Source organism: Copadichromis virginalis, linkage group LG1 (genome assembly GCF_057382275.1).
Source record: "Copadichromis virginalis isolate Kocher_CV1m ecotype Utaka linkage group LG1, C_Virginalis_male_GT1.1, whole genome shotgun sequence".
NCBI classification, from domain to species: Eukaryota; Metazoa; Chordata; class Actinopteri; order Cichliformes; family Cichlidae; genus Copadichromis; species Copadichromis virginalis.
Window position 1 is genome coordinate 15,571,118 of NC_140618.1, and position 21,583 is coordinate 15,592,700.

The 21,583-nt window shown below is 39.5% G+C and overlaps 3 protein-coding genes across 3 annotated transcripts in view; 2 read left to right on the forward strand and 1 right to left on the reverse strand.

Moving 5' to 3' along the window:
* Window positions 1-73: 73 nt before the first annotated feature.
* LOC146718494 (saccharopine dehydrogenase-like oxidoreductase) lies at window positions 74-8,972 on the forward strand. Its single transcript, XM_085452326.1, has 12 exons — window positions 74-352; window positions 2,337-2,449; window positions 3,282-3,362; window positions 4,469-4,598; window positions 4,737-4,786; window positions 4,929-5,059; window positions 5,825-5,942; window positions 6,182-6,301; window positions 6,429-6,485; window positions 6,595-6,706; window positions 6,910-6,991; window positions 7,666-8,972. The coding sequence occupies exons 1-12, from the start codon at window positions 154-156 to the stop codon at window positions 7,754-7,756; spliced, it is 1,284 nt and encodes a 427-aa protein (XP_085308452.1). The 5' UTR covers window positions 74-153; the 3' UTR covers window positions 7,757-8,972.
* On the reverse strand, window positions 8,670-16,829 carry gcfc2 (GC-rich sequence DNA-binding factor 2). Its single transcript, XM_085452303.1, has 18 exons — window positions 16,453-16,829; window positions 15,787-15,888; window positions 15,103-15,318; window positions 14,728-14,976; window positions 14,405-14,505; window positions 14,073-14,224; window positions 13,641-13,824; window positions 13,314-13,437; window positions 13,156-13,207; window positions 12,889-12,986; window positions 12,418-12,617; window positions 12,046-12,190; window positions 11,408-11,529; window positions 11,199-11,275; window positions 10,896-10,962; window positions 10,661-10,807; window positions 10,437-10,573; window positions 8,670-10,197 (listed from the first exon to the last, which is right to left on the reverse strand). The coding sequence occupies exons 1-18, from the start codon at window positions 16,778-16,780 to the stop codon at window positions 10,059-10,061; spliced, it is 2,640 nt and encodes an 879-aa protein (XP_085308429.1). The 5' UTR covers window positions 16,781-16,829; the 3' UTR covers window positions 8,670-10,058.
* Window positions 16,830-18,414: 1,585 nt separating this feature from the next.
* The window catches only part of itsn2b (intersectin 2b), a 36,952-nt gene continuing 33,783 nt past the window's right edge, over window positions 18,415-21,583 (forward strand). The window contains exon 1 of the mRNA XM_085452337.1: window positions 18,415-18,656. The gene's annotated coding sequence lies outside the window, so the exon portion shown is untranslated. The remainder of the gene's footprint in view (window positions 18,657-21,583) is intronic.

Consider the following 21,583-nt stretch of genomic DNA (forward strand, 5'->3'; position numbering starts at 1 on the left):
TCAATATCTACTAGCATATTAGCATATTATCCTGCTACGGAAGTAGACCAAGGAGCGCCGTAAAAACGCACGCAGTCTGCCAGGCGGTCAGACTGGATCCAGGATCCTGGTGCAAGGGCTGCAGGTGTCTGTGCGAGCTTGTCTGCTGTCACTATGGCGCGTGTAGAAACATCTTCAAGCAGGCCGTACCATCTGGTTATCTTCGGAGCCTCCGGGTTCACGGGCCAGTTTGTGGTGGAAGAGGTAGCCCGGACGGCGTCCGAGGGTCCAAAGGGGAGCTTGAAGTGGGCCGTGGCCGGTAGGAGCAAACAGAAGCTGGAAAAAGTTCTGGAGCAGGCCGCCGGAGCACTCAGTATGTATCCGATTGATCCCATAAGCTGTGCATATACAAGCAAATAGTCACTAAAATAAGGGTATTCTTGTTGACTTAAACATTTTAATTAAATGAAATGAAAATTAAAACTGGAAAAACACAAATCCGTACTTACAGACTGTTTACATAATAAAATAAAGATATAGATGAAATGCATGCACTACTTCAATTTGTTACCGCAAGAAGCCTGAGGAGGAGAAATGAGCGCATATGCTTATTGACGCTGGGATGTCTTCACAAAGGGTTGTTTGTGTTGTTTGCAATTTAAAAATAATAATAAAAAATGCAGGGCTACAGTTATTGTTTTCTTAAAACATGGTTACATTGCCAGGGTTACATTGAATTTGCTGTGACTTTGACCCTCAACTCAAAGTACAGTAAAGCTGATGTTGCAACCAAAGGTTAATCCTTAATAATTCTTCTTCTACTATAGATAAGATACGTTACTCTGTTAAAATTCAAAATCTATGACTATATTTTGTTACATGCTTAAATCAACTTGCAAATAATCAAATGAAAGTGTTTATGAAGTAGTTTTGCCAGTTGTTGAAATAGTAAGCTGTAAATTGTTCTTATCTCAGCCTCTTATTGCTTGATCAACTAAATAAACATTATTTTAATTAACATTTCAAACAAAATAGTGCAGTTTAATTCCTTCAGAGGAAGAAACTAGGAATGCATCGCATGATTATTTTCTTATCTAACAGAATGTCTTATTTTCCCAAACAGAAAATCCAAGTAAAATATCATCAGTTTATATGTCAAATAATCAATAGCACGTGGAATTCTGCCATTGCTGCTGCAGTCACAGAGCAGAAATAGAAATACTATTCACAGGAATATATTCAAAAATGTGGTGTGGAATAACAGATATATACTAAACATATTTAGAATGGCAGTAAGTTTCCAGGTTGATGATTTGTATCTATGCAACACGCTAAACATGGATAATTGAGTCCATCACTAGCTGAAGATCAGGGAGCTATTCTGTTGTTGTTATAGTGATTCAAGTTTCCAAAGGATTAGATTGTTATTCTATTGTCCAATCCTCTTCGGCTTTCTCTTCAGGGAGTGTGCAACAGCTGATGGAACATACCAGTTCGCTGTACTATCCCCGTCCATGACAGCACTCTAGTCCAGCCTCTCAGTGAGCACTGAAGATGGCTTATGTGTTTGTTTGTCTTCTAGAGGCTTTCTATAGTTACAGTGGCACATTTTAAAATTACTCATGCTGTTTAATGTCTTAGTTATTCAAGATATTTCTTCCAGCCTGTGCAGCATCTGCATTCTTTTACACTATGTTGTCCTCGTTTTCACTCGAATGCTGTACAGAGTTCTCACACATTTGCACGTCTATTGGTTAAAACTCAAACTCAGGAATAACAAAACAGTATATTTTACACATAAGTAATATTTTTCATCTTCATTCTCCACAGATGTGTGTCTGTGACCACTTGCTCTTCTGTCAGACTGTAAAATGACTTGGGGCTTTTTATATTCATTTGACTAAACTAGGCTAATCTCATCAGGGCAAAACTTTTAATATTCCTTTAGGAGGCTGGCTTCATTTTTTTTACCTGTTATAATCATTTACAAGTTCATGTTTTTATTCATAGACTTTACTAGAGTAGCTTTTTCCTGATTCCCAGTTAACACAGTTCATGTTCTGGACCTTTATGCAGTCCCTCATTTCATCCAGTTTGAAACAATCATCATAGCTCCTTGTAATTTTAACAGTATGACAGAAAATGTTTACACAGACAAAAATAAGTGACCGACTTTGCATATTTGCTCGGATAGTAGTGTGATAGCTGGGGTGTAATAGCACTGCCTGTGAATATGCTGCCAGACATATTCATTGGACTTCCATATAAACCAATGAAAGTCCAGTGAACTGGACTTTCATTGGTTTATATGAAACGAATGAAAATGCTGTTACTTATGTGACTTTGTGTGTGTGTAGGTAAGCCTGAGCTGAGGGCGGAGGTGGACATCATCGTCGCAGATGTCGGGGAACCAGACTCCCTTGCAGCCATGTGCAAACAGGCTGTGATTGTTCTCAACTGCGTCGGGCCTGTAAGTTGACAGTTCCACAGAAGCTTGTGTTTGTGTATTATTACTTGCTCCATGTCATGACATAAACTAGTTTTCTCTCACACAAACTGCCAAGATTAGTGTGATGGCATCCTGCTTTGGCATAAGAATAAGTTATCACCCCCATCTCTTTCTCTTTCTCCTTCTTTGAATCTCTGTCTTTCTCTCTCTCTGTCTTTCTCTCTCTCTCTCTCTCTCTCTCTCTCTCTCTCTCTCACTCACTCACTCACTCACTCACTCACTCACTCACTCACTCACTCACTCAGAGCAGCATTCACTTCAGCTTACATTCACACAATGAAGGCTACTGACGTGTAGCACACAATAGCTAGCATTATGTTAAAGTTGGAATGAAGAGTGGGTTTCCAGCACCACTGAATTGCATCCTGTGCATCATTCAGGTTTGTTTGTATTATTTAATCAAATTCTTCGACTACAGTAACCACAATTGTAATGCACAGCAGCACCCTGCCAGCTTTCTTCAAACTCAGACACAGAAGCCTGTTGTTTTTATATTAGGTTTTGCTTGCGTATCTAAAATAAACCAGTGTGTTAACACCTGGCAACGAAGTGAACACGTTCAACAGGATTTGCTGCAAATTGTTTTTGTGTGGAAAGCCAGGGAGGGATCGTTTCATGTTGAACAATTAAGGGGAGCAAAGACACTGGTACCTGAGAGCAAATGCTACGTGATGTGTGTTGGAGAAGATGGATTTTCACCTGTGTAGCACAAGGATTTCGCAGTGGGGAAAATGGCCAATTTTTAAAATTGTGAAAATTAAGTAATTCAATTAGTTTCTGTCTGTGTTTATAGTACAGATTCTATGGGGAGCCAGTGGTCAAAGCCTGCGTGGAAAATGGAGCACACCATATTGACATCAGTGGGGAGCCTCAGGTTTGTACTGTAATGTATGAAGGTTTCCTCGGGTTTGATGTTGGCTTGAGGAAAACACAGACACACACACACACACACTGGTAAACATGATTTAGAACTGTGCACTAGGGGTGGGGGAAAAAATCGATACTGTGTAGTATCGTGATATTTTGTTTGCTAATAATGTATCGATACAGGGACAGCAGAAATCGATATTTTGTTACAAAAAAGGTTTTTGTGCTCTGACTTCAGAGCATGTTGATCCTTTTTCTGAGCAAGAATCCTGACATTCCTTCACTGTCCAAATGTGTTTAACTTTTTTTTGGCAGCAATAAACATGACAGTTTACTTATTTTAAATTAAGACATGTTTTATTTTAATTAAGTTTAAAACTTTTTTATTTAATGTAAAATTATATTTTGTTTTAATTTACTTTCAAATTCTTCAGTTGCTGAATGGGCTGCATAGTTTTCATAAATAAATAATAATAATATAATATATTAAATAATAATAATAATAATAAAAAAATAAAATTGCAATAATATTGTATCGTGCGTTAAGTATTGTGATAATATCGTATCGTGGGATGTATGGTGATTCCCACCTCTACTGTGCACAAAGCTAACATTCAGCTCTTGTTTAGAAATAAATGGGAGATGTGCTGAGTTTGATGCTGCAGCTAGTTAGACAAAATTATTTCTCAATGGGTCCCATGACAGCAACAGCTGCCTTACTGTCAGGTGCTCATGTGTGACGCAATAAGTCCTACTGCAACACAGATGCAGACGCTTTGGTGATCCGAATTTAGTTTTTATTAGGTTTATGTGTATTCCCTGACTATTTATCATTTCCAAAAGGTTGCATGAAAGCTACATGAAATATAACCCTCCTTAAGAATTGAGAACATGGTGTTTTTTGCATTTGTAAAAATAAAAAAATCTTTCCTCCAGTGACAGTATATTTAGGTGTTTTTGGCAAATTGTCTTGTTCATGCTTTAATTAAGAAAATGCAAAAAGGTTTTTAAAAAAAATCGTAGAAATGTAAGACTTTTTGTGCGTGCGTGCATGTGCATGCGTGCGCGTGTCTGCGTGCCCCTTAACTTGAGTTTCTTTCTGCTGTTATCTAGTTTCTGGAGGGCATGCAATTGAACTACAGCAGCCAGGCAGCTGAAAAAGGTGTGTACATCATTGGGAGCTGTGGATTTGACTCCATTCCTGCAGACATGGGGGTCCTCTACACCAGAGACCAGTTCAAGGGTATGCAAATAGTGACACAGTCTACACATTCAGTATACATGTTCATATACACAATATTATTCAAATTTAAGCTCTCTTTGACAGGGCTATGGAGTTAATGATTTAATGATATAAACTTGTGTATTTGTTTATCCACAGGCACACTGACTGCCGTGGAGAGCTTCCTGACTGTCAGTGCAGGAGCTGAGGTATGAATCTGTGAACCAGCTTGTTGTTTAAGCTTCATTACACACGTTCTTCTGTACTTGTGCTCAGTAATTCTTACGTATGGTCTCCATATTTTCTTATTTCACGTGTGTGTGCGCGCGTGTTTCTGTTTTCTTCTGACAGGGTGGGTGTATCCATGATGGCACATGGCAGTCAGCCATCTATGGATTTGCTGACAGCCAGAAGCTTCAGAATCTTAGGAGAAAGTTTAATCACAAACCTCTCCCCATGGTTGGCACAAAGCTTAAACGCAGGTACACAAAGCTAATTTAAAGTATTTTTTTGATTTGCATCAAATTGCCTGCCTCAGAGTAAATATTGCAGTGGATGAACATAAAAAAAACAGTCTGGAGACAGTATGAAGGATGGTTGTTAGAATTTTATTCATTCTTATGTCAATACCAGTACTTATCAGTACTCCGAAGCTGATACTATTCAGCAGTATGTGTTACCTTGACTTGAGGCTGAGATGGCTTCATGTGGAGGTATGAGGCTGCATGGAAGATGCCGGTACAGCATCCATGTTCAGATATTAAAAAAATGCAGTACTTGGGGCGTTTCTACATTTATTGTGTGCAACTACATTTTTTCACAGAGGATACTAAATACTTCTGTCTGCCGCACAGCATCTTTAAATGTTATCGCTCAACCATATCATAACCATGTTAAATGAATTAACATTACATATAAATCTTTAGCAACACCATTTGGATAAGGGATTAGCAATACTTTGGTACTGATTAGTATATACCAGTATTAATTTGTTACCTGTCCCATTTCAAGAGCATAGCTGGCAGCAGTTATGAGCCACTGTGTGCATGCAAGCAGCTAATAACACAGATGTGATGATCCCACTGATAGGATGTAAACTGATGTGTAGATGCATATATGAGCGTGTGTTTGATATAACAGAAAGATCATTTCTGTTAGATTCTACAGTCCCATAGTGCACAAATGCATGTATTACACCTTGCCCCACACATAATTTTGTGTAATCCCTGAAATGCTTGTATTTGTAGGGGAGCGCTGTTCTACTGTAATGAGCTCCAGCAGTACTCTGTGCCCTTCATGGGCTCAGATCCCTCTGTTGTGAAGAGAACTCAGCGCTTCCTGACAGAGGAATGTCAAGCCACTCCGGTCAGTCTTTTATTTATTTACTAGCTAGTTTCTCTTTAATATCTTTTTTTTTTTATTTAATTTTTTTTTTTTATTAAATTTAACATCCGGGGACCGCTTTACACACATTGTACTTGTGTTAAATGTCTGCTGATTCACTTGTAAAATCTCATGTGACGACGTGGTGTCCAGGACACAACAACTTTGTTTTTTCACATTTGTGCCGCTTGTATTTCACTGCCTCTCATCATAAACTGCAGGTCCAGTATGGCGCGTATGCAGGAATAGGAGGTATCGGAAACATCATCAAAATGTTGTTTGCTGGCATGATGTTCTTGTTCTTGGTCAAGTTCAGTTTTGGACGGAATCTGCTCATCAAAGTAAGCTAACACAAAATGTGGTTTACTGCATTTATAATATCAGTCGACTGTAACTGTACAGTATAAAATACATCATGGGTGTTTGGAAATGCTGTGACACTCATCTGTTTTTAATCTTTGCCTTTAGTACCCGGAGTTCTTCTCCTTTGGAATGTTTTCGAAGGCTGGACCAACTAGGAAGCAGGTAAAGCACAAACAGTCTACAGTTAATCTTAAATCCATGTGAAAATAAAAACAGAACAAAAAAGGTTATGTCTGCTAAAGAAGGTGTTCTGTTTTCTGGCATGTTTTAGATGGAGGCTTCATCCTTCCAGTTTACCTTCTATGGAGAGGGCTACACTGAGGAACAGGACACCTCCCAAGAAAAACCTAGCGCCAAAATCCGCACACGGGTTCAAGGACCAGGTAATCTGAAATTAAGGGTCATCAAAGACAAGATTTTGTCTTTGATGCAATCACCATGCAGCAGACTCTTAAAAGTCCTTGAAAACAGGAAACATGGCACCGTTTCTCTGGAGTGAAAGGAATACAAATTAGCCCAGGTAGCCAGCCTGGCCTTTCTTTGCAATCCAAGTCTAATCCAAGTAATTTTTCTTTCTGTTATTCAGAGGCTGGATACGTGGCCACGCCCATCGCCATGGTTCAGGCTGCTCTAACCCTTCTCAACGAAGCTGCAGCCTTGCCTAAAAAGTGAGTCAACACTCCCCCACATCTACCGCCTGACCTGGATGTGACTTCACACTCAATTACAAAGCACAACATTCATCCACCCAACCTCCCTCTCCAGCTTATAAAATTCAGGGTCACAGGGAGGGGCTTAAGCCTATACCACCTGGCATAGGATAACTAAGAGAGACAGACAACCATTAATAGTCATATTCACATGTAAGGTCAATTTAGAGCACATGGGGAACATGCAAACTTCGCACAGGAAGCAGTGCAGCATCACTGTGCTGCTCACTCTCTGTGATAGCCCTGCAATAGACTGGCGATCTCTCCAGGATGTACTCTGCCTTTATCACATGACAAAACATCAAGTATATCTTACCAGTCTATGTAAATAATAATTTAAACTCACTCCCAAATAAAATGGATGACTGAATTTACTCATAAACCAGATGGAAGTCTGCATGCTGTTAAATGCTGCTGTGAAATGTGAGTGTGTATTAGTGTAAAACGGCTTCAAAGTTCAAAATGTGTGCGTGAGAATGTGAAAAATGTCATATATTGCTTCACCATTTGAGTCACTGTCATGATTCAATATTAGTCAATGCACAAGCGTAGTGGTTTTATGTATAAGTGAATCTCACTTGGTGACATTTCTGGGACTTGGTCTAATACAGTTAATTTTGTACATTCTCCAGGGGAGGAGTATATACTCCAGGAGCTGCGTTTGCGAAGACCACACTAGTCGACCGCCTCAACAAGCACGGCATCCAGTTCTCTGTCATCTAAAGTTTGTTCTCTCCCTGCTGCCGTTCTCCAGGTTTTTGTGAGCACTTACTAATATGCATAACAGGAAGTAAAAAGTTTCCAACATTGGAAGAGAGCTGTTTAATCACAAGACAGATGAGTTTCAGATGAAGTCCTGGTATTGTTTTTTGGGTTTGTTTTCTAGTGTTATTTTTGACATTTATTCTTTTCACTTAGTCAGAAACTTGCCTGTCTCTTTTCAGCTTGAATGTATTAAAGTTCTGCTTGCAAAACAAAAAAGCACAACTGTGGCAGTGTTTTCTAGCCAAGGGCAGTAAAACAAATGGGTTTCGCATGGTCCTCCACTAACACAATTTCTGGCGACTTGAAAAAGGAATTCTGGGAAGAACCGGATTTACTTCACATCTTTAAACACAAATGGTAAAGAAAGCATGTTAAATTATAATCAGACTAAGAGAAATTGGTTAGACACATTTTCTATGTGCAACAAATGGAATAAAAAGAGTCTTGTTTAAGTTGCCACACAACTGGGATTCACTTTAAACAGAATGGGACTAATTGGACACGAGGAAAGGGGGAAAACTGCATGCTCCCTTCAGTTTAAAACAAAGTATTACTATTTGCAGTAGATTTGTAATGATTTTCAAGGACTGCAGCTGTTGTGAACTTCATGAAACACCTCTTTCTTGGAAAGTCAACTTCTGCACTCTAAGCGTTGTAGCATACAGTAGCTTTATATGTACAGCAGTAATACTAAGTAGCATTAACATGATAGCTGTACATATTTTGCTCTGGTTGTGTGAAGTAAAGCCAATAGTAGAGGACAGAGACCTGCTGTGTGTTTATGTACACGCCTGCCTTTCCTGGCCTGTCACTGTAGATAAAATCTTCCTTGCTTGTTGGACTAATTGCTTGTTTTATTTTTTTAAAAGGCTAGTTCCTTTTAGCCTGAATTTCCAGGGGTTCACCTTCAAAACGGTTACCTTTGAGCATTGTCAGAAAAATGAATCCAGCTGCCTGTGCATCAAACAGCATGAGTTACTCCATGAAACCAAACAGGGCTTGTAAACATCTTTTCCTTGCTCCTTTGACTGGATTAGTTTCACCTGCAGTGATGATTTTTGTCAGCGTAGACTTGTTTTTCATGTTTGGGCGTTATGTGCACGTGGCAAGCTGTTTTGGGGTTGTTTTGGTGTGCTTTGCTCAGAAATAAAGCCAACTCCGCAAATAATTACAAGTCTTGTATCTTTTTCATGCGTCACAGAAACATCATCTGCATTTCCTGTGAAGTCAGTTTACATTGTAGAGTATGCACTAGTAGTACAAGAAAGTTTAAGAGCTCTTCTACGAGCAAGTCCTGCCACTTGGCAACTATCGTGAAATGTCTTGAGATGCCTATTTGGGCAGTTAAGTATTTTCTAAATTACATTTAACTTCAGAGATTGGAATCACAAGTGAATCCTGATTTAAAAAAAACTGAACTGATACCACCACACTTTGGAGAGTTCTCTCAGACTATCTTTGCCACACAAGTTCACTGTCTCTCTTGTGTATCTGGAGGTTTAGTTACATACAAAGTGATCAGTTTTATTACAGCGGTCTTCTAGTACACAAACATCCCTCAAAAACCTGAAATAATGCAGGTGATTCTGATGGGCTTTAGGTATATTCAATTATTTTTACTATTGGTACAGTAATGTCTAAAATATGTATTATGATTGTTAGAAAAGCAAAGTTTTCATGCAGTAAACCTCATGTGGTTAACTTTTTTTTTTTTTTTTTTTTTAAATTTAAGCAAGACCTGAGCTCAGTGCTGCGTACTGTATTTAATGTGATCTGACAGATGATATTGGTATTAACTAAAGAAAAACACCCCTGACAGGGGAAAGGAGATGACAAAGCTCATCTCCTTTCTTTCTGTCCTTGCTTCAGATGTCTGTCTTGTCAGCATCTGTTCATAAGAAACCGGACAATTTAATAAGAAAACCTCAACAGGACTGTAGCTTGTGTAGTGATGTCAGTGATAAAAATCTAATGTGGAGTGGGATTAAAGAGAAAAGAAGTTTGTGCGATTTCAAACACCTTAAACGGCAAAAGGTTTAAACAAACAATCACAAAAGGCATTTATTCATAAAAAAAATCCAATTATCCTGTTTAAACAGCGACATATTCACAATTCCAAATTGTAGGAATGTGAATTATTTTACAAACATGTGTTCATCTCAACTATTGCTTCAGTCAAGGTGGAGCATACAGTTTTGTACACGCCACCTCACATTAGGCGGTTGGTATTTCAGTTTGAGCCGTCTTCCCTTGATCTTTTTCAGACCCATGCAGTCTCTGGGTTCAGCAGCTGATGAGAGTAGATGGCATCTTCATAGTGGTATTTTTCTGCTATGGCCATGATGGAGTCGTGGCATCTGATTGTACTCAAAACCTTTAGTAGGTCAACCACAGCAGCCCTATAGCAGAAACACATGATTCTGATTACAACATTTGTTGGGTGGGGGTGGGGAACATCTGCACAAACGTATGAAGATAATGACTTTATAGAAATATTGCTGTCACACTGCAGGAAAGTCTCCAATAGCTTGTGTATCAAGTGAAACAAAAAAATCTAGCAATATAAAATTAATTTAAAAAGGGCATCTATTTGATGTTGACTTATCTTACTGTTTTCTACAAAAACATGCTTTATTACCTGGTGTTGGGATCTGTGGGAGGCTGCTGTTTACAGATGGCATGAACTTTCTGAACTATGTGGTTTCTGAAATTGTGGAGCTGAGGCAAACAGGTGCTCTCCCCTTTAAACCAAGACAGGGGTAAACCATCTGCTATCTGAGGAGGGAGCGAGGAGTGATAAAGCATCATTATCAACGTCAAACTAATATGTAGAACACCAACAACTGTGATGCATTCAAATACCTTTTTGCATGCATAAACAGCATTGTTGGACAACGTGTGACTGCACAGTGTGGTCATGAGGTATCGGTTCAACAGCTTGTCCAGCATCAGTTCCTTCAATACAAACTCGGGGAGCAGTAAATCCCACTTCCCCATATTGCCTAAGAGCTAAATGAAAAGCAATGCAATTGATATTAGCTTGAGAAGTTTCAAAATACAGTCAAAATCTGACACAACACAAATGTCTGAGCAGTACTTTTACAGCTGTCCAGAACCGCTGATCTCTGAAGTGACGCTGAGGTGAAGACGCCTCTTCAAGAAACCTGAATAGAAGATCAGACAGTATAAATAAAGTGCAAATACAACAGGTTTAAATGACCATATCTGACTATTATCTGACAATTTTATCTAATGACTGAAGAGAGTTTTAGATACATTTCCTTATTTAATACAAGGAAGTACTATACTTTGTATCAAATAAGGAACAAAAGGATACAAAATGCAGGTGTTGTACTCAACACCTGATATTCATTTTTAAACACATCAAACAGAAACTCACTTTTTGGGGTACAGGGGAATAAAGACATCTTCATCTACACAGCTTCTCAGCCTGCGAACCAGAGCCTCTGTGAATGCCTGAGTGGGAGACAAATACACAAAATATGTATCTGAAAGTACGACCCAGTAAATAATAGGCACGTTTTAAATGGTAAAAGACAACAGCAAAGGTGAGTTTTGTTTTGAAAAATGTGTAAGTGTTGGCTTTACCTTGACTGGCTTGCTATGCTCTCCTTCAAAGACAGAGTAGTCCTCCTTCAGACTGTGGCACACATCAGTCAGACAGACAGACTGTTGGTGGGACATGGGATCCCACACCAGCTCCACATAAGCTGGAAACAAAGACACACAAAGACAGGCAGGGTCAGTATTTGACACATCTCGTGTCTGTAGTTGAGGTCATTATAATGTGCATATGGATTTTTCAAAGACCAGCAGAGAGCAATCAATATAAAAGGCTAAGAGGAATTCAAGGCAAACCTTCGTTCCAATATAACTATACCAGGCAAGGGAGACCACTGTAAAATATTAGTTATAGGCAGAGTGACTTGGTAATTCATTTGGTATGGACTGTTAATTTTGCTGCATAAAGCTATTCTAAATCCCTAAGACGATTCATACATTCTGGACCTAAAAAATGATTTAGATTTGATTATCCACAGCACCTGAAAAGCTGAACCAAAAAGCAAAGTAAAAGAAAAAAAATGCTCAGATAATACTGCCTCAGATTAAATCATGAAATGGATTTTAGTTTAAAAATGAAAAAGCAATGACCCCTATGCAGTCCTGTACTTGGATGTTTTTGCTTCTTAAATTATGGGGAGCACAGATCATTGAGTCCACAGTACCAGTCATTTTGGGTACGACGGTCCTCTCTATGACGCTGGACAGCGTCTGTCTGTCTGTGTGCTCCAGCTCTTCGTGGCCATGTCCATGACAAAAGGTCTCCACTGCTGTGAACCATGGGAGGTTTTCAAAGTCTCCACTGGTATCCTGAGACACAACAATAAATCTATGGTTATTGCTGCATATTATAACATCATAACTAATGGCAGCTGTGTTTACAGTTCAATTCCCCAGACATGGATTAAGCCTAGTCCTGGACCACAAACTTTTTTTTTTTTTTTTTTTTTTTTTTAAATGCAGGTCTTAGTCTGGGAGTAGCGTTAATCCATGTCTAAAACCTCAAACCCTCTGTATGCGTACACAAGTTCAAGTACTTTTAAAGGGTTCCACGCCAGCAGCTGATGCCTGATGATGGGGTTCAGCAACTTGGGCAGACACAGAGAGATATAAGCATTGTGGTAGGACTCCGAGTAGCATTCCCTCCATTCTTCAAAGCGAGACAGAATCTTTTTAACACTGCAGAAGTCTTCTTGGACATCAGAAAATACTGCCTTAGACCTCAACAGTATGTCAGCTGGAGCAGACACAGAAAGGGGAAGAAAAGAGAGACAGATAAATACACAGGCATCAAGCAAATCAGGATTTTCTCAAGTTTATAGCCTAGAAACTAAAAGAGAAAGCCACAAAGAGAGAAGAGAGTTGCCGTAATAAATAGAAAATATTTATATTGCAGTCTTGCAGAATTTAATTGTATTATACTTCACTGTGTTTAAGGTACACCGTTTTAGCAAAGCCTTCGCCTACAAATTGATGCTCCTACAGAGAGCTGAACAACCACGCCTCACCTATGTTCTTCTGCAGCTGCTCCTGCTCTTCTGCTGAAGGTTGTGTGTCTTCAGCCATATCAAAGTCTTCCTCAGTTTTAACACCGACGTTTACCTCACTGGAACACAGAGACAAATATTAAAGCCATATCTGTGCAAGACTAGAATGGAGTACCTGCTCAAATGCATGCATATACTTCCTTTTTCTAATACATGAACAGAATAAATTAGAAAAGTAACAAAGCAAACCAGGAAATGTAATCTTGAAAGGTATTTCATTACACTCACCACTGAGTTTCTGATCCATTGGCTGAACTTGCACTCTGCTCTGCTATGTTATCTACAAATTACATACAGTTAATTTAAATATTACATCCTGAGACACACTGCACAGTAGGTTTTAATATACGTGGAGAGACACACACACACACACACACTTCACTCACAGCTAAGCTGCTGCAGGTGGTCTGCCTGCTCCTTAATCTTCTCTCGTCTCTGAGCCAACAGCGCCTCCATCTGGTCAGACAGCAGAGTGTGCAACTCCAGCTCCAGAGAGTTTATCTCAACAACCTTCAGCAAATAAAAGGAGAGTCACCTAAATTATTGTGGGATTATTTATCTGGGATAATTTAGTCAAGTATTGAGAAAAAAACAAAACAGATAATGCTGTACTGGTTTATATCATATGAATACACAGTAGAACAATTTAAAGCTTAAAGATAAACTACTCTTTTTTCAGTTGTTGCTTTAAATGTTAACTTTTCTTTTCTGACCTTCTCCTGCAAACACTCCACCATGTTGTGGGCATAAGTCGTCATGGTCCTGTAAAACTTAAGCTGCTTCTCTGAGGAGCTTTCCTCCAGATTCTCCAACGAGGTTTTAGCACCCTCAACATCGCCCTCCATCCTTCTGAGCTCTGCCTGGCGTGCTCTGTACACCTCCTTCAACGAATCAAGTCTAGGAAGAAAAAAAATATTACAAAGTGGAGGAGTTAAGTGTACAATGGGGGGAAATGTGTGTTGCATGTTTTGGCAGCATGCAGTAATAAAAGCACAGTGTATAAATGTAATGTTTATTGGCCTCTGGAATCATGCTAATAGGAATTACTACTGCTGTACAGTGTATCATTTAAACATTTAATCCTAATCTGTTCTGTCATTAATATTTTAAATCGTTATAGTGTGTGGAATAAAGAGCAAACTAACTTTCCAGCGATCCTTCTCTTGACCGTTGAGACAGTGACAGGGGGAAGCATCTTTGGAACTTTGACTCCTGCAGATTTCTTCTTCTGTCTTCCTCTATCTCGCCTGCTTATGCTACTGCTGCTGTAGCTGCTGGACTCACTGCCAGATGGGCTCTAATGAAAAATATCAGGATAAAAGGAGGATAAAAAGACAAAAAGCAATGACAGCAGAACAATGCAAAAAGACACGCATAAAGGTATAAAACAGGTGCATAACTTACAGTAACAGCATTTATAGATATGTGCTAACAGAATAATGAGAATCAAAAACAAGATGTTAATTGGCCCTCATACCTGCTCCCCTGGTCGTCTTTTGACTCCCTTCCCAATTTGTGTCTCTTCCCAGAGTTCCTGCTCCTCCCCATCAGTCCCTGACCGACTGCCATCACTTTCTCCTAAAACACACAGAATAGGACAATTAAAATTCACGGTTTGGTTAAAATCCATACAAACTATTCAGACAGGCCTATTATGACAAATTTCACCTTTCTTTTTTAACTTAAACAGCTTTCACATTTTCATGCTTCCCCACCGTTCTTCTTCTCTCTACACCTGCCATTTCTCTCTCTCTTTCTCACCTCCTCATACTATTTTTTCTGTATCCCGCCCTCTCATACCAAGTTTCTCAGCAATTCTTTCCCTGATGCTCCTCATCCGTGGGGCAAACTCGATTCTCCTCTCATGATCATCCAGCTCATTATCATCATCATCGACTCTGTCATCTTCATCCTCCCTGCTGTAGTGATCTGGTGTGCTGCCAGCTGAACTCTGGCCATCTCTACTGAGGGGAATGAATTCTTTCTGGGTTCGATTGGCACGACGCCGTCTCTTGGCTGCCTCGATCTCTCTAGCATTGGGGATATTTACTGCAGGCACAAACAAAGCAGAAGAAATTTAAAAACACAGCCATGAATCCAGATTAACAACTGATGATTTTAATCATATCATGTAGTCCTAACAATCTGAGAGTCCTTCTCTTTGACAAAACATACCGGGCGTATAAGAAGAACTGCTAGAGTCTGAGGCTGAGCTGGCTGAAGGAGATCCCACTCCACGTTCATTGCTATCACTGTCATCATTGCTCCCATTATCCTTGTCATCATCATCATCATCATCATCTTCGTCGTCATCATCCACAGAATGTGGTGACGCCTGACTGCTATAATCTTGCCTGGGTGAAGCAGATGATGAGACAGCACCACCAGCCCCTGAAGGTGGAAGAGAGAACAGGAAGCCATTGATTTTAGCTAAAAGGCATAAAAATGTTTATTCTGTCTACTCACCAAAAATGTGTTCTGGTATACATTAGATATTGCAAAGAATCTATATATGTAAACCCTTAACAGTATAATCTTAAGATTAGAAAGGATTAGAAAAATAGTCATTTTGGTTTATTTATGACCAAAAGGGATTTGAAAACACATCAATTTCTGTCAAATAAGTTATCACAGCCTCATTGCCTCTACCAAAATCATCTCTAAACTGCAGAGACTAAACCAGGAAAAAACCTGTGAACACATGGATCTGTTGCTGTCACTTCCCTACTCATCACCTCCTATGGAATGGATGCATTCTTTTGGATACACATATCACACCTGTCCAGTGAGTGTATTTAATGCACATATACTGTATTCAAGATCTGTTTCTAAGAGTTCTTGTTCCCATCATGGACCTACCTGTGCTGACGATGGTCTTGGCAGGCGGAGCCTCCTTCTTCCTAATTTGGAACAGAACTGTTTTCTCAGATGACTTCTTCAATTTAAACGTAGACTCCTCAGCTATGAGAAGGTGAAACAAACCAGAATTATATGCCGTTACATTGGGCAATCACCGCCAACCGCCATCCTCTGTTAGGATGATCAGACCACTACAAACTAAATGTTGGGTATTCCAGCTGCAGCTCTGTTAGATAATCCTCACTGGGTTTCAATATGGATTCCCCCATAGATCAGCTTTTCTTCATAAGTCACACGTTTTTAGGGGGGAATCGTATGTTTTTACTTTTGCAAAGTAGAGCCACACAAAATGTGTGACATTGTCTCAATATGTGGGAAATGGTGTCTATTGTCACCTTCGGGTCCAATAAAGTAAAACACATGGGGTTCAAGAGGCATCTGGGCAGATGATGTGGACAGATGACAGGGAAAGCACTGACAGTGGATAAAATCATTTAGGAACTCTATGAACTGTCACTGTATCTTTGAGGTTTAGGTTCTTCACCTCTTTTACCAACAGATAACAGGAGATTAATATTTCCAAATTCCTAACGTTGCTCTAAAGTTGTCAGTGAGCTGAGGAGTCAAAGATATTTACCTTAAAGCGCCTCGTTTACATTTACTTACCTTCCTTATCATCGGAGAAACTCAAAACAGAGGTTTCTTTCTTTTTGGTCCCCTCCTGGTCTTTCTTTCTCTCTTCTCTTTCTTCTGTCATTTCCACGCTCTCCCCGTCTTCTCCGTCACTGGAATCCGGCTTCGGAGGCGTCGCTTCCCGCTTGGAGCTGCAAGTGATGCCGCGGCTCTGCGCGGCTTTAAGGGGCTTATTTACCACAGCTGGAGCGGTTTTCTCCGGGTTTTCCTCTCCTTCTTCGCTCTTCTTTGGCTGGTCCTCATCGTCGCTGGAGCAGTCTTTTCTTTGCCGAAAGTTTCTCCGGGGTTTCTTGTTGAACATTTTGCTCCACTCACCATGGAGGTAGCAAAGTTGTAAACTAGCCGTAAACCGCGAAAATCGTTTGGAAATGTCGCAAAGCTGCCGCAAGTACGCCTCAAGGGAATATGGGTAATAGAGTACATGTTTAGTTTTTCAGAAGAAAAACGCTTGCACATTATAGTAAACTAAACACAAACGATGATATTCCACAGAAATAAATAATAATAATTAACAATAGTTAGTCATCTCATTAAAATTACTACATAAAGCAGCGCTCTGTGGGAATAAACTGGAGTCAAAACAGAACCTGGGATGAAAATAGCACTTTTTTAAAACTTTACTAGGTTAGAGGAACCACACGGACACAAACAGAAAAACACAAACTATTGACAATGTGTAGCAGTGAATGATATACACAGCATCGCTATTATAGTTTTGTATTATTTATTAAGTTTTTTTTAGATATCAGTTAAATAAAAATTCGTTGTACTTCTTAGCTGAGTTTTCCATGACCACAGTAACCAGTCATGTTCTTGCGTATATCCACTGAAGCAGTTTTAAATAACATTACATGAATTAATGTTAAAGAACATCACATGAAGTAAAAAACTATTGGTTTAACTGTAGGTGGAAAAATATATGTTTGTAGGTTTTAGAAGATAGACTCCTTATGTCCTTCACAGTGGTCCACTGCCTATTATTCCCCATATTTTGCAAACGATATACAAAAGACCAGACTATAATTCATTGTCTTAGTTACTTAGTTACTGGGATTAAATCGTGTTTTTAAATGCAACTGCTATATCAGTAGTGGGCATGTATGGTACGTAATGAGTGTTCATGGAGGCAGGAGATCTGTTAACATTAAAATTATCATCCACTGAATCTTCTATAATTTAAAAAAAATCTCTTTGCAGCCATCATGCATTCCCTCAGAGCTTGTGATCTCGTCCCACTGAAGCAGCCAAATCTGGCCAAATTACAGTCCAGGTAAGTTACTAAGAAATTTCCAACCAGTTTTGGAAATGACTGATTGCTGGACACCCAACTGCCACCCACATTAAACAAGATGTCTAATTTAAGGCAACAGTGTCCCTTCAAAGTCTGGATTATTTGGGTGTTATCCCAATTCTGAGCTTTGGAAATTTACACAGCTAAACCCGGTTAAAAACAGGCAATGATTTGATTTACCGATCTAATACAGTACATTATTAGTTGGCTATATAGGCTGATCCAAATTTCCAAAGTGAGCTACTCTTTGTGACTTTAATCGCAGAGGATTTCTGAATTGTTTCTTGCAAATGTGCAATTGTGTAATCTCAGAATATATGACTATATAATCTCAGAGTGTATGGCTGTATAATCTCAGAACACATGACTGTATAATCACAGAACGTGTACCTATATAATTTCAAAATATATGACTGTATACTGTCAGAATATCCTTATCTCATAATTTGTCATGAATAATCTCCAAGTCATACAAGGATTTTAATCTCTTCTCCATTATTCTCCTAGTCTGGCTCCATATTGTATAATATTACCCTCACTTGTCTCTTATCTGCCTCCCATCCCATCGATTGTTCTCCTTCTCCATCTGTTCCACTTTTATTCCTCCCTTTCTCTCTCCTCCCACTTGCCGGACGTTAGCAGCGCCTCACAGGCTCCAATCACTCGTCGTCAGCCATGTTGTTGGTGTGACACACCGAGCTGTCAGCAACAGGTTCTCTTGAGCAGAAACGTTAACAAACTTAACATATCTCCTGAAAACGGCAGCTCTCCGCGGATACTAAACTTTGAGAGCGTGTGTGGGAAACCGTCCAGAAGTGGTGGCTCGTCATTTGCGGCCTCTCGAAAGCTCAGAAGTTGATGTTTTTGAACCGTAGCGGTGAGAGAGGTAGGCAAGCGAAACTGCTTATCTAAGCATGACCGTAAGTTTGATGTTCTCATAATAATCCTTTATAGACTCCCTGTTGACTTTTCGATATTTTTAATGACTTTTCCGTGTTCGTGTTTCCTTGTGTACCTTGTTTAATTTGAAAATTTGAAAATATGAAAGGAAAAAGTGTTCAGAGGTGATGCTTCACCGTGGGTGCCAAACAACCTGGGACCGTCAGAGTTGGGTTAGCTTGCTAAGTTGTGTGTTTTCATTAAATGTTTTTTGTGGACAATCAGATGAGGAGTGTTTGTTGGCGCTTATTTTATGGCGAAAGTGTATCTGGGAGGTTTGTGAGAGCAGATTTGCAGGAAAGTCTCCTAAATTCCTTTTGGTTCAAACTAGTTGAGCAGGTTGCAGGCAGGTCTCAATGACTGGTGACAAGTGATCAGGGAATGCGACTCTTTCGGTTTATCTAGAGACACATAAACAGAGATGAAGGTTGTAAATGACGTTACCGTCCCCAAGTGGAAATGTTTGTATGAATTATTGGCCTGCTCGGTCTCAATTGTGCAAAGTGACCTAATTGGTGAAAGCCGAGGCCCACACAAATATATTTAATGAAAGAATTCAAAATATATTTCTTGTGTTAATTCCAACTCAATAGCTGACAGGGTTACTTCACCATATTTATTATAGGCTACTGTAGATTGGTGCTGCTGCACCCAATCGTTCTTCCCTGCGAAATCTCTGTTTTTACAATTAATTAAGACCATGAACAGTGAGCTTGGGGGGAGCTAACTGAAATAGTATTGGGATTGTAGAAAACTATTATCCACACATCTATGCATTTTCTGAATTGCTTATCCAATTCAGGATCGTGGGGGTTCTGGAGCATATCCCGGCTGTAATAAGATCAGAGGTGGGGTGCACCCTGGACAGGTCGCCAGTCTACCACAGGGCTAACATTAACACCTACAGCCAGTTTACAATCAACAATTAACCTAACATACAAGTCCTTGGGCTGTGAGAGAAAACTCACGCAGAAGGGTCCCAAGCCTGGAGGGTAATCCCATTCCTTCTTGCTGGGAAGTGCTAATCACTGCACTACTATGCCGCTCACTAATAATAAAAATTATTAAAAATTAAAATATAATGAGGGAAAATTCTTTTAGTTTTTATAAGTCTGGTCAAACTGGGTCAACAAAACTTAAACCAGGAAGTATTCGTGCATATGATCAACTATAACTAAAGTGAAGGTAATAAAAACTTAACTGAAATAAGGGAACACAATGTGGAAAGTAGCTGAACTGAAATAAAAATTAATCTGGAAACATGATACAATCTACAAATAATATGAACTACTGTGAGTGATGATTGCAAATAAGTTTAATTAAAAAACTTGGGGGGGAAAATGCAGGATAACATATTGCAGCATTTATCTTTCTAACTTGGCAGGATGTTGTTTAAAAACCACATCAGCACAAAAAATTATCATCATTTGCTCCGGTGCTGTCTATTTCAGTGCAAATATTTTGTTATTGCATAACACTGATAAGTTGAGAGATAGTTCTTTTAGCTTTTTTTTTTTATTTATTTTTTTTATAAAGAGTCTTTTACCCGAAGGCCAACCTTATTAGAGAGTTGCTTGGAAAAAAAATAAGTGACAGAGATTTAGAGAAAATGCTTGAAAGGTCTGGAATGAAGTGCATGCTGAGTGTATCTGCTGTTCTTTTCTTTTGAGAAAAGCAATATTCCACCAGTGTAGCGTTTATCCTACCAGCACTGGGTAGTCATTTTGTTCCCCTAAATTGACAGGAAAATGCACAAATGTCTCTCTAATAAGGTAACAAAGACTTATGGCCTTTAATATATGTGGGCACATCATGTTTGCGTACATCATCACCTACCAGAGTTCTGTTGTAGGCTATTAAAACCCTGAAATCAGCAAAATATTAAAGTGGTTAACATGCTGAGTTAGTACAGGGAGGAGTCTTACCAAGCTGCAGCTCTTTGTGTCCAATCCTAACTTGATGCTTGTCATTTTAATACTGGACACTAAGCAGCAGCCTACCGTTTTCCTCATCCAACTTCCATTTATTATATAAATATTGGTCCGACATTAACTTGTCAGTCAAACCAGACTCGCAGTCTTTTTTAAGTTGGCAGTGGTGAAGCATTGCCATGTTCCCACTGAGCCACATGCACAAGCCAAACAACAAATTTAGAAGTGTACGTTCTCCAGCCCTGTCATATTCAGATAGATGGACAAATCAAGGTGAGTCAAACCCAGGCTAAAAGAGGGAGAGGTGTGCCATGCCTCTTAAGAAAACAAAATCTGGCATTGCAAACATAGTTAATCAAACCCAATCTGAAACGCTGCTGGTTTGCTTTGCAGCCCTGAGCGTGGTAGATGGGTGTTTACTGCAGAGCGGGTGGATGCTGAAGTATCACTTTAATAAAACTACCCGTTAGTTGTCTCTGTATTGTGGGAAGGAATTGAAAATACACATTAAAAACAGCTGAAGAGAAAGCTTGGGTAATTTTACTGTACACAAAGGAGGACACAGAGGGGAAGAAAGGGTGTCATCGGGCAGAAACAGAACTGTGGATGGAGTTGATGTCATTGGTGTGAGGTCAGTGAGCGAGGCGGCAGAAAATCAGTCATTCCTTAGAACGGCATTCACGCAGTGTTTGTCCCTGAAAAGAGCAGTGATGATGACAGGACTGGCAGGGTGCAGTTTTACATGCAAAGTTATGAGAGTTGGTGAGAAAGTTGGGGGGGGGGGGGTTGCTCAAAAGATGGTCACGAATGAGGAACTTGAGCAAGGAGAATATGTTTCTGTTCTCAGTCTCATCCCTATCCCTGACAGTGTTACGTCATGTTTGTTATTTCTTGATTCACTCTAAGCAAGGGTGGAATGGCAGTGAGGTACACAGTAGCACAA

What these genes read in the sequence shown, in the direction of transcription:
- LOC146718494 (XM_085452326.1), top strand. Translation starts at nt 154, where the DNA reads ATGGCGCGTGTAGAAACATCTTCAAGCAGGCCGTACCATCTGGTTATC. An exon ending in TTCTCAACTGCGTCGGGCCT is followed by an intron (nt 2,450 to 3,281) that starts GTAAGTTGACAG and finishes CTGTGTTTATAG; the next exon opens with TACAGATTCTATGGGGAGCC. An exon ending in GGCACAAAGCTTAAACGCAG is followed by an intron (nt 5,060 to 5,824) that starts GTACACAAAGCT and finishes TTGTATTTGTAG; the next exon opens with GGGAGCGCTGTTCTACTGTA.
- gcfc2 (XM_085452303.1), bottom strand. Translation starts at nt 16,780, where the DNA reads ATGTTCAACAAGAAACCCCGGAGAAACTTTCGGCAAAGAAAAGACTGC. An exon ending in CCACCTGCAGCAGCTTAGCT is followed by an intron (nt 13,208 to 13,313) that starts GTGAGTGAAGTG and finishes TGTAATTTGTAG; the next exon opens with ATAACATAGCAGAGCAGAGT. An exon ending in CCCACAGATCCCAACACCAG is followed by an intron (nt 10,198 to 10,436) that starts GTAATAAAGCAT and finishes TTTCTGCTATAG; the next exon opens with GGCTGCTGTGGTTGACCTAC.